General features: G+C 28.7%; 1 protein-coding gene across 1 annotated transcript in view; it reads left to right on the forward strand.

The window, feature by feature from the left end:
- Nucleotides 1-14,514, forward strand: part of Pdcd4 (Programmed cell death 4) — a 40,623-nt gene extending 26,109 nt beyond the window's left edge. The window contains exon 5 of the mRNA XM_065506761.1: nucleotides 12,706-14,514. Within this exon, the coding sequence (XP_065362833.1) occupies nucleotides 12,706-12,778 (73 nt within the window). The 3' untranslated portion in view covers nucleotides 12,779-14,514. The remainder of the gene's footprint in view (nucleotides 1-12,705) is intronic.
- Nucleotides 14,515-15,059: the final 545 nt, after the last annotated feature.

Genomic DNA, 15,059 nt, shown 5'->3' on the forward strand with positions numbered 1-15,059 from the left:
TATTCCATCATGACAAAGCTAGGGCACATATTGCAATAACTGTTAAAAACTATTCAGAGAGAAGGGGTTGAGAAGATGCAGATCGATTCAGAACGCTCTCTCTGGGATACGCTTCACTTCAGAACATAGTACCTGAAATTGGCTTGATTCGTTCATGTCCTCAAAAGATGAGCAGTTCTTTTGGCGCGGAATCCATGTATCATGTAATTGAAATTTTCTGAAATACAATTAGAAATTTCTAAAAAATAATAAAAATACAATTGGAAATGCTAGAAATTTTGTTAAATTTTACAAATCTGATATAGAATTGGAGGTTTCAAACATGTTGTTGCCATATCTCCAAAACATTGTTATATAATAATATTACGTAAAAACTGTTAAATAAATTTTTGTTGTTTTTGTATAAATTTATACTGAATTCAATAAACTTTCAAACATTAAAAATAATTTCGAAAATTAGATGCAAATTTTAAAGAAAAACTACATTATATATAACTACCCACGAAATTCATCAGTCAAAAAATAGCACCAAAATAGAAATCGATTAAAATAAACAAAAATTAACCAGGACAAAATTTAATTTAGTAACAATTATTATGGTTTGTAACGTTCTTAACACGTTATTATTAAAAGTAAAATATTGCTGCCTCCTACCCATAAAGATCCTAAAATTTTGAAAATTTTGTAACGAATACAAGCCAAATATATTTTTTCATTCCCCAAAATAAATTCTTAAATATTTTTGGTTTCCTTTTATCCTTTTTGTGTCTCTTGGCTATTAATTTTTAATAAAATTCTGGCCAAATTTATATCAATTTATCATTCCGTAGATCATTCCTAAGGTCACAATTTTTTTGATTTATATCTGAGTATGATTTTATGAAGCATTTGATCATATAAGATTGAATTATTTATTCCACATATTCAATATATTCTTCGAATGTTATAGTAGAAAAACCACAATCAAACTATAATTTTAAATATGTGTGTTTGTAAGATGAGATGGATATATTATCTTAAATTTTGGTTGAAATTGGATTCGGAGGACATTCTATAGAAGTCTGATATCAAACAATACAATTTGTTTAATTATTTGACCAAGACGTTTTTTGATACTTGAATGTTGAAAAATTGTAATGTGACTTTGGAAATTTTACCTTTAATAGAGGATGATATATTGTTATTGGTGAAACTTTTCTAGGATTTAAATAATTTAAATTTTGTTGTTGTAATGGTCAGCGAATAACTGCAACACTAGTCGCCACTTTTGACCACCGTGCAGAACATAAAAACCTGATTTTCGAAACGGTGGACCAAGAGTGTTATGATTAAAAGCGATAAGCGGTTTCGCAACCTAAAATGTTTTTTAAAACCATTTCTAAATATCTATAAATAGTTTTATTCTGAATTAAGCTAATTTGTATGTTCAGAAATCATAATTTTTTAAACTAGAGCTCATATACACGACTTTTTTTGTTACTAACAAAATTAGAAAAGTAAAATTAATTTTTTTGTTTTTAGTTTTTTTCATTTCGATATAAATTAATTCAAATTATATTTTAATGGCAAATTTTTTAAATCGAAAACATAAATATTCTATATTTTTTCGACAATTTCTTACGAAGGTGCTATTATTTTGACTGCACAAAATCTGGGTATTTTTCAAAAATACCGTATAATTGATTGAAAGCTTAATATTTCTTAAAGAAAGCTTTACTCATAGAAGATCTTAACGATCTTATATTATATTTAATTAAAATTACTATGGAAATAAAAATATTTGTCATGTTAATTGCTTTAAGGTTCTGTGGTGCTATTATATTGACCGGCACTGTAAGTAGTAACATACTAATAAAAAATTTAGCTAAACTAAAATTTATACAAAAGAAAATCTAACTACACATCTGCTCAAAATAATAGATACACCAAAATTTATTTTTTAAAAACGAAAAAAAATAATGGTATATTGTAAAATTATAAAAAAAATTCAGTCGATTTTTATTTATAGTTAAAAGGAGAGTAAAAAACAAAAACAAAATATTTCATAATTAATAATAAATATTATAAAGTAAATTAAATTTCTTAAATTTCGAAAAATTTGGTGCTCATAATAATAGATACATTTTTAAAAATTCTTATTAAACAAAAGCTAATAAATTTTATCTTAAAAAAATTAGTTTATTATTAAAGTAAAGCTAGTATCCAGTATATCCACCTTTGTTTTGTAAAACTTTCTCCACTCTTCTGGGCATACTGGATATCAAGTTCTGACACTTCTCCAATGGAATCTCGTACCATATTTTTTGCGTTTTCTCCCATAAATCGTCTTTATTTTTGAAAACTTCCTTCGAAAGCCTTATCTTTAATTCACTCCACAAGTTTTCTATTGGGTTTAAATCAGGGGATTGGCTGGGCCAGCTTAAAACAGGTACGTTATTCTCCAAGAACCAGTTTTTAACTAATCTTGAACTATGTTTTGGGTCGTTGTCCTGCTGGAATGTCCATATTAATGGCATATTTTCCGATGCATATGGAAGCATTACGTTTTCCAATATGTCTCTATACCCACTAGCATTCATGGTATCTTCTATTCGGAATATCGGACCAACACCATTCCATGAAAAGCAACCCCAAACCATTATGTTTCCCCCGCCATGTTTTACCGTCTTTTTTGTAAATTTAACGTGGAATTCTTTTCCTTTTGGTCGGCGTACATTTCTTTGGCAGTCGTTTCCAAACAAATTTATTTTTGTTTCGTCGCTCCATAAAATATTTCTCCATTTTTTTTCGCCTTCACACCCGGACCATTGTAAGTGCTCTTTAGCAAATTCTAATCTTGTCTTGATATTTTTTTGGCGCATTAGTGGCACTTTTCTGGCAATTCTTCCCGGCAATTTAGCTTGTAAAAGACGACGACGAACTGTTTGTGGACTGATTTCGTTACATAGCTCCGCAGAAATAGCTTTCGATGATATGAAAGGGTCTTTTTTAACCATAAGGACGATCCGCCTATCTGTTTCTGGACTGGTTTTCATTGGTCTACCGCGAGTTTCTCTTTTTTGTTTTTTAGATAAAGCATTTTGGACAAAATGTAAAGATCTTCCTATGCTCTTTGCTATTTCCCGTAATGATTTTCCTTGATTTCTCATCGTTTGAACAATTTTTTTCTCATCTTCGGTACAATGATGATTTCGTCCCATTTTCTTCAAAAGAGTCCTATTTTTTATAAAATTGTTGCTAAAATTTAAATTATACTTACTGTTTCACGTAAATAGGAACAAAAAATTGCACAAAAAAAAAATTGTATATAAACAAATTACAAATTACTGATGTGTATCTATTTTTATGAGCAAATAATTTTTTGTAATTCAAATAAATTCGTTTTTAAAAATCAACATGAAAGCAAATAGTTGCCAGATTTTTGACTGACATGACATTGCCAGATAGAAATTTTAATAATATGATGTATTCTTAACGCTTGCGAGGAAATTTTCAATGTTACCGCCATTTAAATTTTTTCCAATTAGGTGTATCTATTATTTTGAGATGTGTATGTATCACGCCTAAGGCAACAACTTTTGATGCGAGCAACATAATTTTTCATTTGTATTTACAACATTTTCATACAGTCAAACTAATTTTTTATCATATTTAGCTGGCTATATATACATAAATAAATAAATTGTTTCAGTATCTTTTTTGAAAAATATACTAAAATAAATGTATTTGTTGATAAACAAATTGCACCTTGTTATTTTCTTTAAATACAACACAATTATCTATAGTATTTGTGATACACAACACGTAGTCGTCCATGTCTCTTTCATAGTTGTGCAGCGATGTATCTACTATATACAAATAATAAAGCTTTTATTGTTTGTTTATTTATTTGTTTCTATTTGCGGTAAAACCTAATGTTTGCTTCTCTAAGTGCAACAACCTGCATATGGTTCAAGATCGTTTGCAAAAAGTACTACGAGCTAAAAGAGCTTTATTTTCTGATTTCAAATGCTTGTACATAGTAGCTGTTTGTTATAACTACAGTTTTTTCTTTCTTTTGTAATTATAAACACTCCCCCTTTAAGAAAAACAAAAAATGCAAAGCTTTACCTCAAAAGCTTTTTTCAAGCTATTTTTCTATACTAAACTACTACTAGAAGTAGTCGTCAGTCATCATAACCATAACCATACCCACTGCAATTTATATTGCCTTGAGCTTTGAAGGAGGCTAATGCACTTTGCACTTAAAAAAATATATATGTAAGTTGCAGTGAAAACAACAAACATTAGTTTAATGCAGTGATGTTCAAAAATAAAAATGAAGATGTATTGGTGAGAGAGCTACCCAGCAAACATAATGTCAAACATTTAAAATAAGAACAAAATAATGAAAGTTTAGATTTAGAATTTTTGTCACATATAACCAATTTATTTAATGAATGTAATTTAAATTTTAAGGAAAAGAAAAAATATGCATTATACGGCCTAAATTCTATTTAATTTTGTATTTATTTTTGACTTTGTTATTATGTGTTCAATTGCAATTGAAACGCTTGTGTTTGCTATGCTTCGTCCAAAAACAACCAACAACAATGCTTAGTAAATGTCTGAAAAAAATGACGATAGTCCGTCGCATGTGTTTTCATCGAGAGCTAAACGATGAATGAACAAAAGTTTTTAAAAGAGCGTAACAAATGTGTGTAAATTTTTCAAACAATTGTTGTATGGCGTGAACATTACTGGTTTAATGCAACATATTTGTTGTAATTTAGTGCATTCATACACATTTATAAGTTTAGATGTATTTGTATTTGTAATGCATTGTTGTTTGTTGTTGTACGTACATATAGTTAAACCCAGTTGTTGTTTACATTGACGCTGATGATTTGTCAGTCTGTCTCTAGGTTTTTTTGCAGCTATTGGCGTCAGTGCAAAATAATAATAATAAACAAATAATTCTTGTTTCTGTTGTTGTTTATTTTGTGCTTCAGTTTTTGTTTTACTAGAAATTTCTACTTTGTTTTCATATTTTGTTTGTTTATACAAAGGTTCGGTTTTTGTCTTTTTGTTATGGAAAATAATTCTATACCATTTCTGTACCATTTGTTTAATTTATTCTATTCATAATTTATATTCTTTCTAATTTGTTTTGTGCCTTCTTGTTGTTACATATTACAAATACTTTCTCTAGTGTAGCCTAAAAGTTGACTTTGATGTTGTTGCTTTGTTTTTGAGCTATAGCAATAAGCCTTGAGTTAGGCAACAGTTTTTAATTCTCATATTTTACTGCTTACTTTTGTGAAATCCTTATACGAGTATGATGATGGTTGCACAAGGATGCCTCAATTAGGTCTTTCTTTGTGTTGGATTTGTGTTGGATATTATTTTGTTTTAAACTAAAAACAACCTTGAGGTATGCACAAAATTTTTTGTTCTCTTTAGATTTATTAAAACTTTATTCTAGTTTTTTTAGAATTGTAAATGTGTATGGAAATATTTTGAAATGAAATGATGCAGTTTAAATCTTAACATATATAAATGTTAATAAAAAAGAAACCTAAAGTAATGATTTTTTTATTTTACAAAACAACTTAGAAAAATATTATTTTTATAGTTCTAATCAATAGTGATGAATTTATGAACGTTTTCCGGAAACCCTGATGGAAAATTTTTCAAATTCAAAATGGCGGATCCAATATGGCGGCGTAAAATTTAAAATGTCTTCTGATTTACATGAAAATTGGTATATACGGATATTCAAAGTTGCTGATTTCAGATCTGAGGTAAAAGTTTTCAAATTTAAAATGGCGGATCCAATATGACTTCTGATTTACATGAAAATCGGTATATGGGGATATTTAAGGTTGCTGATTTCGAATCTGAGGTAAAATTTTTCAAATTCAAAATGGCGGCGTAAAATTTAAAATGTCTTCTCATTTACATGAAAATTGGTATATGGAGGTTTTCAGGGTAGCTAATTTCAAATCTGATGTAAAATTTTTCAAATTCAAGATGGCGGATCCAATATTGCGGGAACTCTTCCATCTTATTGAGATATTCTTACAAAAAATTTGCAATTTTTCCTTCACATAAGCCTATTCCTCATTCAAAACATTGCCGAATTCAACTTTAGCAACAACAAAATTGTAAACTGCATTGTAAAACCTCTTTCCTTTGTTCATGCAACCAAACATTCGAAAGTTCGCTATTTTAAAACTGCATGGCTTTAACATTTCGTACCAAATAGTCCTCCTAGTACTGAGGTAATCGGACGGCTTTCCTACCGGATGTGTTGGGAGATCTTTTCAAAAGCTTTCTATTTATTGGCCTTAGAAACATCATGTGGACCATTCCTTCTACATGAACAAGGTTTTCTATCATCGGACAAGTTCTCCCGATACTGTTTAATAACATTGGATTCAGTTCGACGGCAGACCTTCTTTGATTGTTTGGCCATTTTGTAGGACCATGTTGGGTTTTGATGAAAATATTTAATAATTTTAGTACGCACTTTTTTCTTGTAACTCATTTTAATCAGATTACAAATGAACATAATTGACATTAAACATAATAACTGGCATAATTTTCAAATGTAACTTGATCAAAAAAAAAATCAAATAATAATTGGGTTAAAAGTTTTAAGGAAAAACGTGTGTTAGGTTTTTTCTATCTCACTCCTTATGTATGAACAAGGGGTTTTCCAAATAAATTGGATAACAAATCGTAGAGAAGACATTCCTGTATTCTAAACTTTATAACAGTGACAAAACTATAACAAAACTGAAAGTATTACAACTTTCGTATATTAAACAAATTTGAATTTAAAATGAGATTTTTTTAAAAATTTTAGCATTTTTTGAAACATTTGCTTAATACAATTTTATTCAAAGTATTGGCTATTGTTAGCCATGACCTTTTCCCATCATTCTGGCAACATAAAGATTATGAGCCAAAAGAACTGCTCATCTTTTGAGGTCAAGAACGATGCAAGCCAATATCGGATACTTTGATTTCAGCAGTTTATAATAGATAAGAACCTTTGGTCTCGATTCGGCTGGTTGGCCGGGCTTCACATACGACCTCTTACGCTTCGGGTTATTGTAATAGATCCATTTTTCATCACAAGTAATGATTTTGGATATGAAAAATGTTTTTTCAAGGTCTCTCCGATTCAATATTCATATGGTACCCAATTTTCCTGCTTTTGGATTTTTTTTTGCATTTTGAAACTGCTGCTTGAGTAGCTCCCAATGATTTTGTAAGCTCTTTGACAATAATCTTCATGGAGTAATGCCTCCAATTCTTGGTCTTCAAACTTTTTTGGCTGACCTAGGCGATATTTGTCTTCCGTGTCAAAATCACCATTTCTGAACCGCACAAAAATTTCTCTCAAGTTGAAACATATGGAACACATTCACCATAAGCTTTGGTGAGCAAACGGTGTGCTGTGAAAAAACTTTAAAATAAATAAAAAACTGAAATTTGTCTTTAATAAAACTATAAATATTATTTCTGTAACAAAAGCAACACCAAATTAAAATAAACTAGAACATCTAATAATTAAAATTCATTTAAGCAGAAATATTTAACAAACAAATAAAAAAAAGTGACTACGAAAGAAAAACTAAAACTGACACAAACAACCGATGTTTATCATCATCAACTTATTCTAAAACAAACAAGAAATCAAGTCCGTCTGTGCGTTATAGTTCGGTCTTTATGTGTTTGAGGCAGTATGCAAAACACTATATTTTTTAAGAAATTATAAATTTTTTTCAGCTGTAAAATTGAAATAAAGAAAATCGCTAGTAACAAAAAACACATAATTTTATTTAAAGTTTCTTTGTTTTTTAGTTTTTTTTATACAATAATTTGTGCCAACAAATAAATTAGCAACGTTGAGTTACAGAGGTAGGGAAACGAAAGAATTTTAACGTGACGTTACGTTTTGCTGTCTAACGTTAAGCGACAACAAATAAACTTGCAATGTTTTGGTTTTCTTGGCAAAAGTTCATTCACCCATTGACCTTTTTTCTTGTGCAACAAAAGAAAATCAAATAAAATAAGACTGTTTAAATGCAAAGAACGTGCAGCCAGCCAGCAGGTTTTTTTTCTGTTTGTGTGATGCAGTTTTTAAAACACGTTTTTTTTTTAGCTTAAATTTATTGCATTGTGCATTGAGAGCTTTAGGTTTTATTTTTTTTGATATAAAACAAGTTGTTGAAATGTTTTTATTTTTATTTTCATTTTTTGAGGTGGGGTGGTAAAATTCAAATTTTAAAAAAATCAGCATAATTTTTTAGGTTTTAAAATATTTTTTTAAAAATAAAGTTATCAAATTATTTTTAAAAAAACATGGAATTATTTTTTTGAATTGGACCCATAACTTAAATGATATTTTTGAAATTGTAGTAGGTTTTGTGGTTTTTTTGCAAGGAACGATAGCAACCAAGACCAGCCTCATTTGAAACTGTTGATTTTTTAATTGAATAATAGGGTTGTCATTAGAATAATCTAGGAAAAATTTATGAAAAAATAATCGATTAATAATTGTCGATTAATGGAATGAATTTATTTTCAGATTAATATTAAAAAAAATATTGTATAACTTAAAAATGCGGGATTCACAACAGATGGCGTATCTTTTGAACGCGGTTATTGTCTTTAAAAACGTATATGTCATTTTGAAGGATACATATCTGTCAATTATTTTCACTTAGTTATTGATCATTATAGTGTAATCATTGGCTTTACTTTAATTTAAAAAAAAAGTGCCATAGAAGCACACCGATCGATTGCTCACCAAAGCTTATGGTGGATGTGTTCCCTCGGTTTCTACGTGGGAGAGATGTGGTGATTTTGACACGGAAGACAAAGATAGCACAGGCCAGCCAAAAAAGTTAGAAGACCAAGAATTGGAGGCATTATTCCATGAAGATTGTTGTTAAGTTCAACAAAAGCTTACAAAATCATTGGCTGCTACTCAAGCAATTTCAAAACGTTTGCGAGAAGCTGGATCCATTAAAAGGCAGAGAAATTGAACGACAATTTGTTATGTCTGAAATGCAGCTTGAACGCTATAAAAGAAAATCATTTTTGCAACTATTAATTACTAGCGATGAAAATGGATCCAATACGATATCGAAACGTAAGAAAGAGAACGTTCATGAAGCCCAGCCAACCAGCCGAATAGACACCAAAGCCAAATATCCATCGTTCTGCATTTGGTGGGAGCAAATGGGTCTTATCTATTATGAGCTGCTGAAATGTGGCCAGACCATCACAGGGACCCATACCAAATGGAACTCTTTCGTTTGAAGCGAGCATTTGCCGAAAATCTCCCAGAATATGCTGCCAGACATGAAACCATAATATTCCATTATGATAACGCTCAGCCGCAATACCTGTTAAAAACTATATAGAAAGAAGTGTTTGGGAAGTTTTGCCTAAGCCGCCATATAGTCCAGACCTTGCCCGGTCCGACTACTATATTTTTCAATCGATGAAGAACGCTCTCTCTGGGATACGCTTCATTTTAGAACCGAGTGTCCGAAATTGGCTTGATTCGTTCTTGGCCTCAAAAGATGAGCAGTTATTTTGGCTCGGAATTCAGAAAGATGGGAAAAGATCAAAGCTAACAATGAATACATTTAGATTGTACAAATATTTCAAAATAAAAGCAACAAATTTTAAAAAATCCCGTATTTTTAAGTCATAATTTTATAAAATATGAATCGATTAATTGAATGAATTTATATTCAAGTTAAAATTAAAAAAAATATTTTATATAAACATAAATTTGGAGAAAAATTCTAAAATTTTAATAATTTTAACGCATCCGTTATAATTCAAAGAATACCATTTTCAAAGTAATTTAGACAATTGCAATGCATTTTCTACTCTGCCCTAGTAAGTCTTCAGCCAACTTACATGTCCAAGATCTACTGTAAACATATTATTGTTTAGAAAAAGAATTCGGGACTGAAATATTATTTCTTTTTGAAAACTGAAATTACGGTATATAATTTTCAAAAAAAGTTTTCATTCTCTATCTTATTATGCCTTAAAAATTTTCAAGAGAATGTCCAAAATTTATTTTAGATTTTTCTATTAAAAAATACAACATGTCAGTAATTATTTGTACATTGTACTAAAATTACACCAATACAACATTTTTAAACTAAATTACTAGCTTGTGTGTTTGTCAATTTGCAATATTTACAGCAAACAACAAAAAACCAACAATATAAATATAAAAATTGCAATTTAGTTGACAGTTTTAAACGATGTATGACGGAAGGGTATTATGCAATTTGACTATTTGAAAACAGTCCAAAAAAAAAAACAAGATTTTAAATATGTGTGTAACTGTTGGATTTTCTATTATTTGTATACAGTAGCAGCAGAGCATACAAAACACAATTGTATGATTTTCACATTAATCCAAAATAATTTGAAAATTTGTAAATGTAAATGTAAATGATGTAAAACCATGAAAATGCTATGAACTACAATCAGCAATGTTTTGAATAGATATTTTTAAGTGTTTGCAATGTAATGTTATACAAATTCAAGAACTAAAACCGATCCAATTTATTAAATTTTAAAAAATGTATTAGATATGAATTAGAAACCGCTTAGTAAACTTAAAGCAGCAAAAGTATCTGTTGCCCAGTAAATTAGGGGTGTATTATAATGAAAGATGAGACATATCGTTAGCTTATTATTGTTTTGGCTCATATCCTAAGACTCGGTATTGAGAAAAACAACTAAGAAGATTTACTTAGAGTCTAGATTTACTTACTAGTCTAAATGTAAAATGTAATGAAATTATTTGGTATTGAGAGAAAATACGGATAAAGTCGACTCTTTATTTTTAGAAATTTTTCAAAAAAACAAGCAAGTCGTATGTAACATAAGAAAAAAAACACTAACTGCTGTCATTATCTTACTTCAAAAGGATCTTGTAAAAGCAAAAAGCAATAGTCAAACGACTTTCATCATATTTTTTGGCCTACGAATGGTTTATCATTTTTTTCTTTCTTCGTAAAGTCGTACGTAAAGTCTTATCGTCTAAAGGCACCTTTAAGTATAATAATGTCTAGAGTATATAAGATTCGACATAGCTGAATATACAGGCATGTCACAGAATTCCATTCCGATCGAAAGTGCAATTAATTCCGTATTTTGCTTCTTCGGAAAAAGTAAAACGAAAATTTCTTTCGGAATGAAATCACTTTCAGTTTTCAAAGTCAACTTAATCAATTTCTGTACCAAAACCTTCACATTTATTTTAATATGAAAAACTCAGTCAAATTAAAATCAGAATTTCCTACAGTATTATTAAATATTTTTTGGAATTAATAAATTACACCGAATCTGAAGAACCTAAAACAAAATCGATTGGAATAAAAACTACCTAATTGAAACCATTCCGAACAAAATGTGTAACAGGCCTGATAGCACTCTTTTGTTTTCCAATTCAAATTAAAGTAAATTGTTATAATATCCTTTCACTTTCGTTTGCTTTTCAGCTGCACAACATCAAAGTTAAAAAACATAATCCTTGATTCTATAACAAAAACTCCCTTCTCTTCCTTCGATGACCAACAATTTTCTTATAGTTTTTTTTTCATTATAAATACCTCCTTGAGTTCATTAAACTGCAATGACCTAAAGAAGCAAATAAAAAAGCTTTTGCCATAAACTGCTACAAAACCAAAAACGCATTGAACTCTAGTTTAGGAAAGAAAGCTTTTTTTTGTTCGTAACGTCCAAGTATCCAACAAAACAAGAAAATTAAAAGCTGCACGAGAAACCGGTCAAATTTAAGTTGTTTTTTTTTAAATGTGGAGTGGTTGCTGCTGGTGGTTGTTTGTGGTGGTAGGTAGATATTTTAAAAATAGAAAAAAAAAACTTATGTCATTTCATTCCTTTTGTAAAATGCACATAAAATGCAACACAAAACAGTGGTAACCTAGTTTTCTTGTTGCTGTTGCAGTTGATTTTATTTCAGAAAATGCATTTTAAATGCATGCGTCTGTACGTACCCCCAACCACCCTAAAAAATACTAAATATACTTTCACTTTTTGGTGGGAAACGAAAGTGAAATTTAAGCTTCAAGTATTATTGATTTAAAAGGAAAGAGAGAATAGATAAATATGAGATTAAGAACAAAATGGATGTTAGTTAAAGCTTTTGAATTAAAGAGTTCTTTTGTGAAATTAAAATGACTAGAAATAAATTGAGATCAAATCCCTGGTTATATTATGGGTCCTCATTAGATTCTAAGATGATCTAGCTATGTCCGTTCGTCTGTTGATAACACGATAGGGTCGAAAGGAAAGGAAATTTTCACAAATACTCTCAGATTGTTTGGTAATTTTGCACAAAAATTAGTTTTAAGTACCCCGAAATTATACTGTAAAGTATGGCGTTGTTCGGGCAACGTTTGTCCCCAGTTCCCATACAAGATCCCCCTCGGAAATTAACTTGAACATTCATAATTGTCTTGTAATAATTAATATCGTGATGAAATTGGAAATAAACAAGTTATACATGAACCTAAAACTTTCTTCCAACTTTTGTGAGGATCGGTCCATAATTGATATTAAAGAATTTAATTGCCATACTTTTTACGTCTATCCTCAAAAATTATAAAATTTTACTAATTTTATTCCTTTTTTTTGTTAATTTCTTTGCAGAGGACGTAAACGTTTTGTCTCCGAAGGAGATGGTGGCCATATTAAACCACCAACTTTGCCAATTCGTGACTAAATCCTTTTTTCTTCTTTTTGTGTAAGCTGATGTTATTAAATGTAAAACAGCAACAAGTTAATAATGAAGCATTTTTTAAATACAAAACACAGCAACTACAAACAAACAAATCAATCAACCAACATCATCTATCAACATTTTTTATTGACCACTTGGAAAAATTTTACTTATTAATACAACAACAACAAACTACAAATAAGCTACAACAACTTTATATAATGGATGCATCTCATAAGAAGAAACAACACAAAACAAACTATTCTATTTTAGAAACCCAACACAATTGGAAATTTTATATATGGTAGACATTTTTAAGCCCAAAAAAAGAAGGCCAAATTGCAAGTCAAAAATAATTCAACCTACTAAACATTTTACAAAGAAAAAAAATCGCAAGAAAAACAAACAAACAAAAAAAATTATAATCCTTAAAAATTTAAAACACAATCATTAAGAAATTGATCTCTATTTAAATGTTTTGTTTAATTTTTTTCCTTTTTGTGTGCAACAATAGAAAAAAGCCAGCAACATTTAACAATAATAACAACACAATTCCTACCAACAAAAATAGCAAAAAACTCCTAATTAATTAAAAAAAACACAGTTAAGACCATGAAAATTAAGACAACAAAACAAAAAAAAAAAACGTTAAAAACTATAAAAAAATTTGAAACGTTTTTCATATATAAAACTAAACTTTACTTACTACTTATTCGAAATGGTTTAAATATTTTAAACTATTTTATAACATTTTCTTTTGTTTTAAATCATATACTTTTTATCTATAAATGTATTACTTTGCTGCATCAAAAAGTTAAAAGAAAAACAAAAATAATTAATAATTGTACTAATAATCATATTTCATTCAACAAAAAACAAAAAAACTCATCAACAAATATTTATCATTGCAAACAACAATTTTAAAAATTCATTCAAATTATAAAAATTATCATCCCAACAAAAAAAGAAAGTAAATCTTAAAACTGTAATCATCAATCCCTTATTTTTAATTTTAAGTCACTTTCGAACATTTTGTTTGTAATTTTAAGTATGTACTTTTTTTTATATAATTTCAAAAATGGAAAAAATACAGATTTCATAAATTTTGCATATTTTTCCAACTTGTTTTATTACAAAGTTTTCTTAGTTTTAAATACTAAAAATAGCCATTAAATGCTATTTTTTATTATTTTCTATGGTGAGATAATTAAAAATAGCACTTTAAAAGTTATGAAAAATTATGATTATTTTTTGAATATGTATGAACTTTTAATTTAATTTCATGTATTAAACTAAATTGATTTCTTTCTAATTCTACTGTACTTTTTTGCATTAATTTGAAATACATAAAATAAATAATCTTAGAAAATATAAGAAAAACTTAAATCCTAACTTGAATTTTTCCTTTTCAATTTTATTTTTATGTATTGTATTTATATTCCTTATTTTTTCGATTTCTTTTTTACTAAACATTTTTATAAACCACTTGATATGCTAAATAAATAAAAAACAAATACACAAATAAATTCCCACGATTTATATGATAACAATATTTGTAGTTCTTAATTAAAGATGTAAAAGAAACAAACAAACTAAGAAAAAAAAGAAGAACGTAAGAGGAAAATGAAAATAAAAAACTCATAAGACAGAAATCATAAGTTTATAAAACTTAAAATTTAAAAATTTATTATATATTCGAAAAAACAAAAAAACAAAATACACAAAAAATAAAATAAAAATACACTTGTCTTTTATTTTAAATTAAATTATGTTTTCATAGGCTCACAACAGATTTTTTAACAAAATCTTACACATTTTTGAAGCTCCAAAAACATATTTGAGAGATCTGTCCGTTACGTTTTTTATAATGTAGATATATACAACGAATCCAGCCAATTTCGAATACTCTGTTCGAAAGTGAAGCGTATCCCAGATAGAGCGTTCTGCATCGATCAAACAAATAGTAGTCGAACGGGGCATGATATGGGGGGTTACTCTCTATTGCGATGCGAAAGCAATTTCGATGCGAAAGGTAAATGCGTTAAGAATACGAAATTGTACTCTGTATCGTCTACGCAAACGCTTTCGCAAAAAGAAGCAATACTGGCACCACAAAATAAACAATAGCGAAGAATGACAAAATGAAATGTCAAAATTTGTAAATAAAAACATTTTAAATTAATTTTTTGTGCGATGCGAAAACGCAATAAAGGGTACCAATTGTACCATTTTTCTTTCGCATCGCAATAGAGAGTAACCCCCCTGGACTATAACTTCCAAAACC

Source organism: Calliphora vicina, chromosome 4 (genome assembly GCF_958450345.1).
Source record: "Calliphora vicina chromosome 4, idCalVici1.1, whole genome shotgun sequence".
Lineage (NCBI taxonomy): Eukaryota > Metazoa > Arthropoda > Insecta > Diptera > Calliphoridae > Calliphora > Calliphora vicina.